General features: G+C 41.5%; 1 protein-coding gene across 7 annotated transcripts in view; it reads left to right on the top strand.

Annotated features, from left to right (window-relative positions):
- The window catches only part of FGGY (FGGY carbohydrate kinase domain containing), a 389879-nt gene that overhangs the window by 371819 nt on the left and 1581 nt on the right, over positions 1-16479 (top strand). For 4 of the 7 annotated variants that reach the window (XM_072974343.1, XM_072974345.1, XM_072974346.1 and 1 more), the window contains one exon: positions 13153-13214. In XM_072974343.1, coding sequence (XP_072830444.1) covers positions 13153-13214 — 62 coding nt within the window. Of the gene's footprint in view, positions 1-13152; positions 13215-16479 lie in introns of those variants that run through there. The other 3 variants (XR_012079073.1, XR_012079071.1, XM_072974344.1) reach the window with 2 other exon arrangements.

Here is a 16479-nt window from a genome sequence, read left to right as displayed (position 1 = left end):
TAGTTTTGTCTCCCTCTGACCCTCTCCTACAGCACAGATGTTTTTCTAATAGACTTTTAAACTCAGTGAAGTCAAGGATGGCAGCTGTCTGGTTTGCTGATGTGTCCACAGTGCCTAGCACACTGCCTGGCCCACAGTAGGTACTCGATAACTATTGGTTGAACAATAAAATATTATCTGGTTTAAACTTTCCATTTTGTAGAAGAGGATACTAGGATCCAAAGAAAGGAAGCAACTCATTCAAGATTAGAGAGCCCAGACTAAGATTAACATAGGACTGGAGCCTCCTGATTTCCAGGTCCGTTTTCTTTCCAGTACATCATGTGCTTGTCTATAATTCAGTAACCAGAGGGAAGCAGACTGAATTCCCTATGTCTTGGGAAAGCCAGAGCAAGCTATATTCATAAACACAGCTGACATAGTTGTTGTTTTCTTTGTCTGTTTTATGTAAAAGGCCTGGAAGTCCAACCCAAAAATAAACTCCATGTTTCTAAACCTATAAGCTCCCACAGCTTTTATTCCCTGCAGGCACCATTCTGCTCCTTGTTCATCTTCTTTCTCCCTGGCTGACCAGAGGCATCAGCTGGTATTCAGTGTTGAGTGGTTCCTTCATTCCATGCTTTTTATCACTCCCCAGCCCAGGTAGCATGTCACATATAACAGCAGATTAGGAAGTTCTGTCTTTATTTTATTCTTTTAATGGAGGTCCTGGGGACTGAACCCAGGACCTTGTGCATGCTAACCATGCACTCTACCACTAAGCTATTCCCACCCCAGGAAATGCTGCCTTTAAATAGTAGCACTCAAGAAGACATTAATGGGGGAGGGTATAGCTCAGTGGCAGAACACCTGCCTAGCGTACACAAGGTCCTGGGTTCAATCCCCAGTACCTCCGTTAAAAAGTAATAATAATAATTTTAAAATAAATAAATAAATAAATAAATAAATAAATAAATGACAAATAAACCTAATTACCTCCCCCCAAAACAAACAAAAAACAAAAACAAAAAAAGAGAAAACATTACACGATTCTGTGTAGTGCTGGGGTGGAGATGGGTATAATAATTATAAGAATAAAAATGACTCAAAAATTTTAAGCTATTACTTGTGCCAGGCACTAAATTAGACGGTTTGCATGCATGTCCTCTTATGTTACTAACTCTGTGAGTAATTATTTCTAGCATTTCTATTTTAAAGATGAGTAAACTGAGGCATAAAGAGGTTATTAAATTGCCCAAGCCATTCAGTTGGAAGAGCCAAGGTTCTGATTGAGACAGTCCAGAGCCCATGATCCTAATGGTGTGACATCTGACAATGAAGACTATGTTAACCTGACAGTTAGGAAATACCAAGAAGTACAACTGACGGAGATCTCAAAGTTGCTTTATACAGATATCCCACCTCTGATTCATTCACTGACTCACTCACTCACTCACTCATTCATTCATTGGTCCATTTACTCACTTGTTCCTTCATTCTCCCAGCATGTATTTATTGAAGAGTCACATTATATCAATTGCTGGGAGTTCTGATAAAATTAATGGTCTCTCTTCTCTTAGATCTCACTGTCCAGTGGAAGAGACATGTAAGGAAACAGACATTTGTCCTACTGTGTGCTAAGTGCTAAGATAGAGGGAAGCCAGGGAGCTTTGGGAACACAAAACAATGATTATAAACCAATTTAATAGGACATCACAATGGTTTTTCCTGGACTTGCATTCCACGCTCTTCCCTCAGTCTGTCTGACCTGTGCTTCCTCTCTCCTTCCCATCTTCCTTCCAGCCCTTCTCCTGCTTTTAGTGCTTTGGTGCCATCCTTGGCCTCCCCAGTTCCTGGCTTCAAACTCAACCTCTCCACCTGTCTTCTTCCTCCTGATGTTGGTTTGAAATGCATTCTGGCTTAGCCTGAGGCACTTGTGTACCATAAACCAGTCTAAGGCCAGCCCCAAAGGCCAGACCAGGGTGTGCATACTGCACTTGTGATATGTCTCTGGTCTAAAAGACCCAAAACAGGGAGCTTTAAGGAGTGTGGAGGGAGGGATAGATAGATAGATACACTCTGTCTTATGTAAGTTGGTTATTTACCACCCTAAACACATAGCCCAACATCCCTTGCAGCTCAATCTTTGTTCACTGTGTCAATACCATTTGATTTGAAGAGTAAATTTCCAAGGTATCAAGACTCTTAGAGCTTTTGGAATGTTGCACTTCCTCGAGCTGCAATCTCCCATTGACCTGCTCCATTGTAAACAAGGTTTCTCCCAGTCATAAATGAAGCGTATCCCGGCTAAAGAATTTCTGTGGATTAGAGGTACCCATTGAATTCAGCAGCTAATATATTAGGTGTGATTCCTGTTGATTGACGTGTTTGATTTAATAGATGGGGGACTCTCCTCTATATAAGGAAGAAATTAGATCAGAAGAGGTATATGGATTGAAAGAAAAGGAAGGGATTGAGATTCTGGGTACTACCATGAGGTGGAAGAGGACATTTGATAGGAATGATGGGGCAAGTGAGAGAATTGGATTAATGGGCAGTTGAAGTCAGAAAGTGGCTATTAGAATACTGGAAACACTTTGAAACCACAAGACTCAGACATCAGATGGGTCTTGTAAACAGATGCTGAAGTCTTACATGATGATGACAACCACCAGATGGATACGGAGACTGAGATCTAAGCCTTAACCTCATTTAACATCAGCAAGAGGCTGATGATGACAGCAGTGAGATGCAGAGGGGATAGGTATGATTAAATCTCTATGATTAGGTGGTATAAACCTCGGAGAAGTAGGGGTTTTGCTTGCAGATGGAGGAGCAATTGTCTGGAAATGATAATGAGGATCGATGAGACTATTGACACCCACCAGCTTCCCCAGCCCACTCACTCCACCAACCTAAAACATACACCAGGTAATACCTGGTAACTCAATAAAATTTCTAGGAAAATAAGATTTGTTTCAGTTGATGAGTAAATAGTAGAAGTAGTAACAACAATTGTACTGTTAATCATTTATTCCATATCAACAGACCTATAAAATAGGTATTAAAATTCACGTTTTTAAAATTGAGACTCAGAATGCTCAACGGCATAGCTAGGATGTGAATTATGGTCTCTGTATCACCAAAGTGAATGGTTTCTTTCCACAGTGAATGGTTAAGAACAGAGTTCCAAAATTGTGTGTTTCCTCATCTCTCAGTTGGGGATATGAAGTAGGTAAAAAAATTTTTTAAATTTTTTTTAAAATGGAGGTACTGGGGATTGGACCCAGGACCTCGTACATGCTAAACATGCAGTCTCCCACTAATCTATTCACCCCTCCTCCCCTATGAAGTGCTTAATGCAGTGCTGGGCCGTAGTAAGTACTCATAAATGTTAGCTGCCATTATTGTTGTTACTATTACTGCTGTTATTATTTCTGTTACAGCTCACTGCTGTATCTTATGTTTCAGCCAGAAATACCAGCAGGACCATTTCTTTTCCAGATTGTTCAATAACAGATTATTAGATGGGTGATAGCTTGCAGTTCTGAAGTCTGTAATCTGTCTGATGCTTTTAGCAAGAAGCTTGATACTTTGGCTTTAAGAAAACCCGTAAGAGGCAAGTCAAACTCCTATAAGTAGGATGACTACTCACTCAGCTATTCATATTTGGGCCCAACCCCTTAGCAGCCAGGCCATGTTTTAGAACCTCACCTCAGAACATCACAGTGGTAGGTGTGCTTACCTGTTGTAGAATCACTCCGCTGTGTCAAGTTTGCTGTGACTGAGTTGGAATGAAACTGAACCTTGCTGGGGAAACGCAGTGGATATATTCCCTCTGAAAGTAGACTAGTTAAAATAAAAAAGAAAACCTAATAAAATGTACCATTGGGAGTAATTGGTTCACTTGTCAACTGAGAGTTAATCAAAAAAAGGCATGTGCATGGAACCAACAGATTGCAGAGCTGGCAAAGACTTCAGAAATAATTTAATCCAATCCCTTTATTTTGCTGATAAGGAAAGTGAGTCCCAGAGAGGGGAAGGGTCTTACTCAGGGTCATACAGCTGGCAGTAATTTTGTTTATTTCAAAAATTAATATGAACAATCTTTCCATACATCAGTGAATCCATCTTCCTGCCTTTGTAAGCACAATATTATAACTGTAATTGAATTTGTCTTTGATGGTGGAGAAAGCAAGCTTTTAGGGTTTTACAGGGCCCTAAAGTCATCAGAGCAAGATAAATTTTCATGAACTAATGTTGGAGATCTGCCTATTGGCTGTGAGCTCCTCAAGGAATGGTACTGGTCTTACTCATGGGTTAAAGCAAGTTTCAAATCCTAGCTAAGCCATTTACCAGCTTAGGAAATTCTCTTAAGCTCTCTGAGCCTCTGTTTCCTCATTATAAGTTTAGATAATAAGACCTTTGTTACAGAATATTTGTGAGCATCAAATGAGGCAAGTTAGGCATTTAATAAGTGTATACAGTGCCTTGCCAAACTAGGCATTTAACAAGTGTATACTTTCAGCTAACCTTTAGCTAGTGTCCTACTAAAAGTGAGGGCTACATCAATGATTAAGAAAGCCAAGGACCCTGATTCCGTAGAGCTTAGTTCACGAGGGAGGAATAGAGGTGAGGACCAAAGGAGGAAGTAGACAGTAAATAAGGATGCCAATAAATTAACAATATAATTTCAGGCTATGCTAAGTGCTCTGAAGGGTTATAGAGACAAGAAAATGAGACCATGTGATAGAGGGTGTTTGGGAGAAGTGGGCTGTTTCAGCCAAGAGTGGCCAAAGGCAGTCTCTTTGAGATTCTGTTTGAAGAGGACCTAAATGATATGAAAAAGCCAGACAGTCTAAGACTCGGAAGAGCACTCCTGAAAGAGGCAGGAAGGCCCTGGGCAGGAGCAAACTTGCCATGTTCAATTAACAGCACAATGGCCCTTGCGTTTTCAGCATGGCGATCACAGTGAGCAAGACATGAGGTAAGACTGGAGACATCTGCACAACTTCGACCTTGAAGTTTTAGGCTATCTAATGAAATCTGAATTTCATTCAAAAAGCAGTATGGGTCCATTACAATTTTGGGGAGTAAGAGAGACTATGATATTAAAAAAATAATAAATAGTTGACCTTTGTCCTTGATTCCTGGCACACAGCTCCTAAAACCTTAGGAATCTAGAGTGAAAAGAGTGTCTTTTGTATACTAATGAGACTACTTGGGACTAGGGACCCCCAGATAGCACCTGTACAGGGGTTGGTCACCAGAAAGACCAAGGCATAATTAGAGGGTTGCAACTTGCAGCCCCACTCCCTGACCTCCAAGCAGGGGAGAAGGCAGGAGATTGAGCTAATCACCAATGGCTAATGATTTAATCAATTATACCTATGTAATGAAACTTCCATAAAAATCCTGAAACAACAGGGTTTGGAGAGCTTCAGATGGTGTATCCTTGAGGGCACGGAAGCTCCACCCACCCCCACCCGCCATACTTTGCCCTATGCATCTCTTCCAGTTTTTCTTTTTTTTCCATTTGGTAGGCATTACATAATTGAAATTTTAAAATACATATATAGATGTACCAACACATACACTAATGCACATATACAGTGTTTTTTCTTTTACAACTTTTAAATTGAGATATAGTATATGTAAAGTATATATGAAGGGAAAGACACAGATCTTGGTACAGTTTGATGAATTTTGATAAATGTGTATACCCATGTAATCAACACCCTAAACAAGATAAATGTGTGTGGATATGGATAGGTAGGAATAGGTATGAGGGTAGGTATATTGACACCATGTATTTAAAATTATAAACGAAGTGTGAGTCTTCATGTCATGATTAGTGATAAAGACTTAATTAACATCACTCTTTCCTTTCTCTCATCCCTTCCTGCTTATAAATTGACATTGTTGTCTCCAATGTTTGGAGGTTGCTGAAAATACCAGGTGCAGGTCAAAAGATGACTGTGTCAAAAGGAAAAACAAAACAAAACAAATAAAAGAACAACCAGCCATTTCTTAATGCTTGTTGCAGGAAAATCACATTTGCTATCTTTTGTTTTTCTATGGAGGAGTCGGTCATGTGCCTCAGCCCACACATTAGCATGTGAACTTGTTGTTCCAGTAAAATGAGTCAGAGTTCCTCAAGAAGGCAGATTCATGTATTTCAGAGCTATGTGTCAGCATCTCTGAAAAAAGGGACAGTGTACTGTATTGGTGCCTCACATGCGAACACACACTCATTCTCACCCAAGGAGATCACACAGGTAATAAGCAGCAGAAGCAGGATTTGAACTCAAGCCTAGGGGGCCAAGGAGCAGACTCTTTGCACTGCCAGGAGGACAGATGTGTCAGGTCTGAGTGCAGGGCTGAGCGAAAGCCTGGAATCAGAAGCAGGTCTGAATTCTGGCTTTGCTGCATATCGGCTTTATGACCTTGGACAAATTTCCTTATACTGTCTCTGTTTACTTCGTGGTCCATAAAGTGGGGATAGCTGATGATATCCGTGTTGTTAAGTCGTTTTGAGAATTTAAAAGGTTATGTACACAAAGCAATGAGTACAGGGTGCAGCACAGAGGGGGCACCTGGGAAATGTTGGCTTGAACCAGTAACCTAGCAACAGCCTTGGGAGTTGGCTTCTGGGACAATGGATGCTTCATTTTTTGAATCGTATACACCATCAGTTAAAAATATTTTGAGCTTACATCTTCAACATATGGAAATTTATTTATGAAATAGCAGACACATGTTCTACTGTGCTTGTGATTTTTTACACTATAAAACAGCTGAAACACAGCTGAAATAAAATATTTCAAATACATGCCTCTCATGATGCTGGTGTAGTAACATTGTACAATATCTAAAGTTACCCTGTCCAAGGCCAGGTGAGTTTTTAATGATTTTAAGTGATTTTTGATGATTTCTAAATGATTTTATATGTGCCTCAGTATTATATCTCAAATAATATTCTTGATAGTTTCAGTTTTTTCCCAATTCTTACCTTATCTGACTAGGTCTTCATGGTTTTTACCTTATAATATGGAAAGCTAGAACCAAGTAAAAGTGTCATCATTTTTTTAACTTACTTGAATCTGAATTATCACCATTGCCTTTAATCCTTTGACTGAATCTTTCTCAGCTGCTTGCCCATTTTGTGAGGGTTTATTTACATGAAATTAGACATACCTATAAATCCACCAACGTGGAACGTGTAAATGGCAGCAGGTAGCAAATCCCTGGAAGCCGCGGGCGTAGAATGGAGTGCCATGCTGTCGTCCCCTGGTGTGGTAGAGCTCTCATTCTTCCCTTAGGAAACCTCACACATCTTTATTCCCTCATGACTGATGTATGGACACACTGATGGATCTGGTGACAATCTGCATATTAAGTGCTGGTAAAGCTTAATCCGTTTCTTTAGACTAAAAGTCATATAAATGGCACTTCCAGTATTTTCTTCTGGAATCTTAACAGGTCATCTTGACCACTAGATCTCAGGTATGCCGTTCTGCAAACAGTGTGAGAAGATCTTACGTAGCCTCTGTTAGGAAAGTCATCCCTTTTCATCCAGCAGCTCAGTAAACGTGAGCCAAGCACCCGGAAGTGCTAGGACTGTGCCAGGCATGAGACCTACAGTGACATGACTCCTTCCCCCCTTCAGGGAGCTCCCAGGATACCTCCCACCAGGCCAGGTCCTGGTTCTTCTTCCTTGTGGACAGTGACTGTGGACCGTGACGCTAGACATTGCCAAGCTGGCAGTGCCCTTTGGTGCCTAGGTCTAGACTACCTGACGGCCTTCCCTAAGTCTTAAGGCCATTGTTCTCCTTCCCCTGTACAGAGGAGACAGTATCAGGTCCCCTGCTCCCCAAATTGCTAACACGAGTGTGTCTGCCAGTCGTGGAATCGTCCTCTTCTCCATTGGTGCTGAAAAGCCCCTTCCTTTTTTGAACTTAACTTCCCTGGGTAACTCACCCAGTGTTGCCTAAAGACTTTTGGTGGCTCCCAAGCCAGGCCATAACACGTGAGACCTGGGAGTTGCCTGCGCCCACACAGGCCTGGTGACTGCCCGTGCAGCTCCCAGGGAAGTGGTGAGCAGCGTGTGCGGACTGGGATCTCGGCCTTGACACGGCCTGGAAGGGTCAAACCCCATGAATGCGGTCTTTCATGGCCCTGGGACAGGGCTCCTATTTTTTTCCTACAGAAACCCTTATACTTGCTTTCAGAAGTGACGATCAAATGTGAACTTTCATGGTTTATTTATAGCTCGGCCCGATAGAGAGAAAGAAAAGAAGTGATTAAAATGCGATTTTACAAAATATTTTGTTTGTAAAAGCTTTCATTGTGTGGGCTCAAAGGAAAGAAAAAAGTCCCTGTATCGGTGGTGCTGTCTAGACTCCCAAACAAAGAGGGTAGCGTGCTGCAAATCCACATTGGCCGGCTCCTGCCTGCTGACAAAAAGTATGAATTTTGAGGCTGACTTCAAATAAACCCTTTTGAACAGAAATATATTGTGGGGGTGACTATATTTAGCACGTGTCAGCATTCCCATAATAAATTCATATTGTTTTGCTGTGGTAATTTCCAGATTTACTGCAGCCAGTGGGTTCATGAGGTTTCAGTTTTATGTTAATTATTTGGAGAAATGGGAAGACTCAGCAGTGCTATTTCTGATGACAGCACTGATTCTCTGGGCATTCTCCACATTGTGTCCAGTAGCCTTAATGAGCCCTCCTCCCAGGAGAGAGGAAGGAGAGCACGAATCATCCTGACTGCCTGTAGAAGCTTAACTTTTTTTTTTTTTGAAATGAAGTACAGTTTTATTTTCCTTAAAATGATCAAATCTCTATGTGCCATTGCAGAACATTTAGAAGACACAAAAAACAAGTTAACAAGAGAAAACATGATCTCTCATGTTCTCAAATCTGTTAATCTTTTAATATATTTTCATTCAGTGTTTATTATGCATATGTAACTTGGGTTTAGCACAAATACATCTTTTGAAATAGAGTTGAAAAACAAATGTATTTTTTTGGCTCTATCTACTTGTTTTTTTAATTTAAGTATAGTTGATTGACAATGTTGTGTTTCAGGTAAACAGCAAAATGATTCAATTTTTATATGTATTTTTTTTCATATTCTTTTCCACTACAGGTTATTGCAAGATATTGAATATAGTTCCCTGTGCTATACAATAGGAACTTGTTGCTTATCTGTTTTATGTATAGTGGTGTGTATCTGCTAATCCCAAACTCCTAATTTATCCCTCCCCTCCTTACCCCTTTGGTAACCATAAGTTTGTTTCCTATGTCTGTGAGTCTGTGAGAAACCACCGTATTTTTTGCTCCCACTATCCCTTCAGATTTGTGCAGTAGAGCTACTTTTTCTCTGCCCTTGTTAAAAATTCTGGCAGTTCCATTACTTCCTTAGATAAGTAGAAAGTCACGTAGCTAATACAAGTTTTATGATCCCTTTAAGTTATGAGATATAACCAAAATTCAAAAACTGGAATATCAAGAAATAGATAATAATCATCACTTTGCTTTTCATCTAAAGATAAGCCTCTCCTCAGTCCTCCAGCCAGGATTGCTGCAAATGAGAGAAGGTGGCTGTCATCAGATTCTTCTTTTTCCTTCTTTCACTTTCACTCTGGTATATTAGCTTTCTTCTTCTTCTGAGGCGGCTGGAAGGTGTCGGAAGGTTCTTACCTGATTATCCCTGTCATCAGTGGGCTTCATGCTCTCTCAGTCTAACAAGTGTTTACAGCTAGGCTCCCGTGTAGATTTATTTTTTATTTTTTTGGAGATCTTCCTCTTTTGGAAACCTCTCACTTACTATATCTGGTCCTTGTCCTTGGCCCCGCCTCTCTGTTCTGGTAGATTGGTTACTCTTTTAATTCCTTGGAAATCCAGTAGGTTGTCGCCAGTTTCTTCATGCAGACTGCTTCTGCCTCGTTAGGTGGCCATGTTGGACAGGCTCCAGGAACGCCCAGGAAGCGCTCTCACCTGTGGGCCACCTTGGGTCCGTGGGAAACAGTCGTGCCTTTGGAGTCTGATTGGCTCTGGCTGTACTGGTTGATCCCAGAGCAACACTCCTACGCTTCTACACTGAAGCTGCCAGCTGTCCTCCAGACAGGAGCTACCCTCAACCCACCATGTCCCACAACCTCAGGGACACACATCTCACTCCTCACTGGTCTTAGTGAAGCTGTGCTCAGTAAACACACAACTCTCTCCTAAAAATCCATCACTTTTTCTGACTTTCCATATGGAGGAAAGGGTTGATTAATGGGTCCTCAACTACCTTTGTTACAAATTCTTCAGGGTGGTCTCTTTCCAGCTCACTTTGGTGTCTTATATCTGTCATCTTTAGATCTCAGCCAGAACTTCCATTTTAGCATTCAGTCACGTGTATGATCCTTCAGTTCATTCATCCCGTAGACATTCCCTGAGCACGAACGATGCACCACATGCCGAGTTTGGCAGTAGAAATAATTATAACAGTTCCTGCCTTAAGGGGCTCACAGTCTAGCTGGGGAGGCTGATGTGCTAACCAAAAATTGTGGCGCCATGTCCTAAATGCTATGCTAGATGGGAACACACGTTGCCATGGGAGTAAATAACTCATTCTGGGTGGGAGGCAGGCGGCTGGGATGAGTCAGGAAAAATCTTCTGTGGAGTTGATCCCTGAACTAAGTTTAATGTTTAAGTCTGTACTTTTTTCGAGAAAAAAAAGAAAACCTCTTTTAAAATCTTTAAAATCTCTATCACTGGTCTTTCTCAACAATTTATTTTTAAAAGAAGCAAAGGTAACGTGAAGAAGGGAAGAAAGAATTGACGCCTGCCTGCCGTGTGTCTGCATCTGTTACAGCGGGAAGGGAAGTGTCGTTTACGAAGCCCCTTGTATAGTATAAATTCCCTGGATCCCACCCACGAAGGCTGTCCTGGAATGTCAGCTCAAGTCAGAGCCCAAGCACAACCCCGAGGAGTATTCCCCAAGAGTATTTTCAAGATTCAGAGGAGGCAAGAGGAGACGAGGTCCTCCCCAAAACAGGCACAGCAGAGCACTGCTCTGAAGGAAGAAGCAAGCACAGAACAGGAGAGCCCATGGCAAAGGTGGCGATGGGGATGGCTGAGATCAGCTCAGCAAGACGTGGGGCTTGTTATAAGGGAATCAGAAGTTCGTTTAGGAAGGAAAATGTTCTAGTATGTGTTGGGACTAGCAGAGCTCCTAAAATATTCTTGTTATGTGGAATGGCTGTGACCGCACTAAGTCTTTGTGGAAGACTTGCTCTTTCACAAAATGGCCCCAGACTGCCCTTCTTTGGTTCTCACCCTTTGACCTTGATTTCATTTTCAATACTTTTTCATAGTTTTTAGAATCTCCTCCTTACTAAGGCTGCCATTGCCTTCTTCTGTCAGTGTGCCTGCTATTCTCAGCATCTCTGATCTCCCAGACAGCATTTTTAAATCCAATGGGGCTAGGAAACCAGATATCTAGTTCACAATGTCTATGGCATCCTTGGAGAAGAGTTGGTAGAACATCCTCACCAGACTGGAAATAAGTGTAAATGATTAGCCGATGGAAAAGTATCAAGTTTCTTAATCCTTGAATAACTATTGGAAAGAAGTTTATCTGCTTCTAGCATTGTATTTATCACACTCTATTTTGATCACAATAAATGTCTTTTCCATTCTGCGGTGAGCTCCTTGATGAAAGGACCCATTCATTCTTCGTCTCTGTACTCCATAGATACTGAGTGCTGTGCTTGGCACATAGAAGGGGCTCAACATGTTCTACGAATATTCTAGGTAATGAGATTAAGCAGCAAAAAGACAAAGCTCCCAACCTGTGTAGCTTCCATTTTGGCTAGAACAAGGAGTGGAGAGGAAGAGAGGGGACACATAAAGCAGTTAATACATGGCATGTTAGAAGGGAATTAGTGATAAATAATAAATATAATATTTACACAATGATATAATTAAATATCTATATTTCTGCTAGTATGTGAGTTTTTCCAGGACAATAGTGTGTCTTATGCAGATCTGTATCCCTAGCATGGTGTCTGGTACATAGTAAGTAACTAATATACAGAATAAGAAGTTGTACACATGTGACCCCAGAATGACTACATCCTTAAAAATTAGAGTTCAAGAGCTGCTCCTAAGACAGGACCTATTCTGAAGAGCTTTTGTCATGCTGTTGCTTGCAATCTCCCTAATCAAGTCCGTTGGACTCCAAAGTTTGGGTTCACTCCATTCCTCCTAACTTTCCCATGAACTTAACAGCACTCGGAGACCACCCAAGGAAACCTGACCTTTCCACTCATATCGTGGAGCCGACACAATCGGTGGTTGATCTTGCTGCCGAACGCTGCCGACCATGTCCACCCAAGACGCTGCAACTTGCTGTCCACCTGGTTGCCCCATTGTAAAGAATGTTCTAAAGTCAAGTTAATCAGACTCAGCCCGGAGGTCTCACATCTGTCTGCACAATTGCAGGGACAGCTGGAAAAAAGAACTAAAAGTGAAATGCAGAGGTCTTAAATATTTTATCCTAAAGTTCAGGTGCAAGTGGCTTCCATTCAGTTACTGCTGTCGTGAGTGAAGTAGACAATGTGCTCAGTGACTGGTTTTGTTGCCTCCTCGAGTCCTCCTATCCAGGCTATGAGAAAGGGAAATAACTCCCTCCCACCGCTCCCTGCAAGCCTTAACAAAAGACCTACTGTCTAGCACAGGGAACTCTAGTCAATTTCTTGTAATAACCTATAATTGAAAAGAATCTGAAAAATATATGTGTATGTGTATGTGTATGTATAACTGAGTCGCTTTGCTTTACACCTGAAACTAACATTGTAAATCAACTATACTTCAATAAAAACATAAATCTTTTTTAAAAAGGTACTTTGCTTTCTGGATTGTTTATACCCTGGAGGCCTCAACAGGCAGCCATTTATGAAGCCCAGGCTGTGTGGTCATAGAGGTAACTTTTAAGGTTCATTGGGTTTTAATCTTTATCACCAGGGAAAATAAGTTGAAAAAAAATGAACTCCCCAAAAATGTCTTAAGTGTAAATAAATTCTAATTAGAATGTTCTTGCCTGTGACAAGCCGCACTTTGCTTTTAATTTTCCAACTTAGCTGTCTGCATTCTGTTTTCCATTTGACAGGAGGCAATGGCAAGGATGAGCAAAGTTGGGAAAGTTGTGTTTCCCAGACATGAGGATAAAAGGTAAGTTTATATGTTTTCCATGCATGATGCTGAGGACTGAGGACAACAGACACATGCAACTCTAGAGCTGAAATAAACCTCAGGGGTCAGCAATCCAGGCCTTCAATTAATAGTTAATAAAGCTCAGTCTCAGAGAGGTAAAGGCACTTTGGTTTCCTAGGATCACAGAACTAGGTAGGGCTGGACCTGGGGGTCAAATACAAATTTCAAACTCTCAAACCAGTGTTCTTTTCCCTAGGTCATTAGCAGCACATCTAGCTTCTCTGTTCTAAAATGGGTATCTCGTGTGCCTTCCGACGGAATGGCACCTATCTGTTCCTCCAGCCTTTGCATCACGTGGCTTTGAGCTACAACGTGACTTTGCTCAGTGTTTTAACCCCAATTCACAAAACACTAATTTTTTGAGCACCTGCTATCTTCAAGGCACTCTGCTCATCAGTATCCAGGCAGGATTTAGAAAGGAATAAGACACAATCTTATCTACACAATGTGCCGTTTCAGGACAAAGGGATGTGTTCTATAATAGGAGTGGTACCAGGTGACAAAGTAACCCAAAACAGAAAAGACCGTGACCCTGTAGCGGTGAGGGAAAGCTTTTGAGAGGAGGTTAAGTCTAGCTGACTTTAAATGCTTAAAAGAAGTTGTCAGCAGGCCAAGACAGGGAAGAACATAGTCTGTAGAGGGAATAACGTAGACAAAGTTGTAAAGCTGGGAACAGCATGGTGTATGCAGGTAACTATACACAGCACATAATTCTGAAATACAGAGTGTGAGAGCGGGGATGACAGGGAGTGAAACCAGGTGTGGGGGGAACAGACAGGGTCCTCTCGTAAGGAGCTCTAAGGCCCTGTTAAGGACCTCAGACCTCATCCTACAGGCAGAATGGAGATACTGAATTTTAGGCAAGGGTGGGACCAGGTCAGATGTACTTGAAAGATCCTCTTAGAAGATGCATTAGAGTGCCTAAGGGTAGATGCAGGGAGGCCAGATGGAAAGCTTTTTCAGTAATCCAGCTGAGAGATGAAAAAAGACCTACATTGAGCCATTGGTAGTGAGTTTAGACATGAAGGAACAGTTGTACAAGTGGCTTTTGTCATTTTAGGAAAGTATTTGAGGTTAAGACATAAAAGCAAATTCCACCTTATGTAACAGACAGACAAAGGTGCGGATGCCACCAAAGCACGATCAGCCTTTAACAGAGTGGAAACGTCCACCGAAAAAGCCATTCGGTATCTTTTCATGTTCTTAAAGGTCTCCCGGTGGAGTTGAGCTGTTAATCCTCTGAATATAAACCCCTGTCTAAATACCGGGGTCAGCAGAGCAGGCCCTTAGGTGGAGGGGCTCGATGCAGGAGCATTGGGAGATCTGAGTCCCCCATGGCAGGGGAGCCCTGGGCTAGCAGCCGCCTTCTTTTGTTGAAGTTAGAAACAGATTATTCTTCTCCATCTCTTCACTGACCCCCCGAAGACTTTTGAGGGAAGTCTGCTTTTAAGTTCTTTGAGTAAATCCCACGTGTTCCTTTGAAGAGAATGCCAGGCGGCTTGCTGTCAGCTGGGAGCCCGCCTGTGTGAGGGAGGCACACGCGCTGCTCTAGCACCATCTGCAGGCGGGCTGAAGACTTGCACGTGGAAGGAGAGCGGGTTTCCCGCTGAGCTACTCTCCCATCTCCTCCTTGACTCAAGCTGTTATCTGTACACAACACTTACTTAGGTCTGTCCCACGCAGACTTAAGAATGGGAGGAAATGTTTGCATATCATACATCTGATAAAGGATTAATATCCATATACAGAGAACTCCTATACTTCAACAACCAAAAAAAATCTACACTTCAATAAAAAAAAAATTAAACTGAAAAAGAAATAAAACAGCCCAAATCAAAAAACAGGCAAAGGACTTGAATAAACATTTCTCCAAAAACGATATACAAGTAGCCAATAAACACATGAAAAGATGCTCACCTCACTCATCATTACGGAAATGCAAATCAAAACTACAATGAGATAACAGTTTATACCTATTAGGATGGCTACTGTCGAAAAACAGAAAATAGCAAATGTTGACAAGGATGTGGAGAAGCTGGATCCTTTACACACTGTTGGTGGGAATGTAAAATGGTGCAGCTGCTGTAGTATGGTGTTTCCTCAAAAGTTAAACATGGAATTAGCATATAACCCAGCATTCCACTTCTGCGTATGTGCCCAGAAGAACTGAAATCAGGGCCTCAAAGAGATGTTTAAATACCTATGTTCACAGCAGCATTGTTCCCAGTAGCTGAAACATGGAAGCAACTCAAGTGTCCACTGACAGATGAGTGGATAAGAAAAAGTGGTATATATGTATGATAGAATATTATTCAGCCTTAAAAAGAAAGAGACTTCTGAAATATCCTACAACGTGGATGAATCTTGAAGATGTTTCATTAGTGAAAAGAGCCAGTCACAATATGACAAATACTATATGACTCCACTTATATGAGGTACCTAGAATAGTCAAATTCACAGAGACAGAAAGTAGAATGGTGGTTGCCACGGGCCGGGGGGAAGAGGGGAGTAAGGAGTTATGACTTAACGGGTAGAATTTTAGTTCTACGAGATGAAAAGAGTTCTGTAGATGGATGGTGATGAGGGCTGCACAATTATGTAAATGTACATAATGCCACTGAACTGTACACTTAAAATGGCTAAAATGGTAAATTCCATGGTGTGTCTATTTTACTACAATTTAAAAAAAATAGAAACTAAAAGGCACAGGGAAAAAAAGTGCCTGGGACCTCAGCTTCCCGTGTGTAAAAAAAGGAGAAAAATTTGGTCTATCCATCTTTTGACATTCCAGGATAATAGAAAGATGTAGGAACAACATCAGGTCACATGTGTAAGCACTTGACAGCTCGCAGAGTATTTCATGTTCATGTCCTTGTTTAAAATGCAGTCGCTCTATGACATAGGTACCAGTGCCATTATCATCCCTCTCAACAGCAGGGCTTGGACCATTTAAAGAAGTTGCCCCAAGTCACCGAGGCTTCTCTGCCTGGAACGCTGGTGCTTTTCCCACTGTACGAAGCATAAGACCAGCAAAGTTTCTGCAAAGCTGTCAGTATTAAAATTGGAAATTTTCACATACATGAGAAGGGGTACTGACGCGAGCTCCCTTCCAGCAATTTTGAGATTCCAAAATCAGGAAATTCATCTCACATAGTGAAAAAATTGCTTGACGTTTAAGACTGTCAGAGAGTTGCATTAGGAGAAAATTGCTGTCCCCAAAATC

Source organism: Vicugna pacos, chromosome 13, assembly GCF_048564905.1.
Source record: "Vicugna pacos chromosome 13, VicPac4, whole genome shotgun sequence".
In the NCBI taxonomy this organism is placed as follows: Eukaryota; Metazoa; Chordata; class Mammalia; order Artiodactyla; family Camelidae; genus Vicugna; species Vicugna pacos.
The sequence above is the reverse complement of the archived record's forward strand: the minus strand, read 5'-3'. Positions and strand labels throughout refer to the sequence as shown.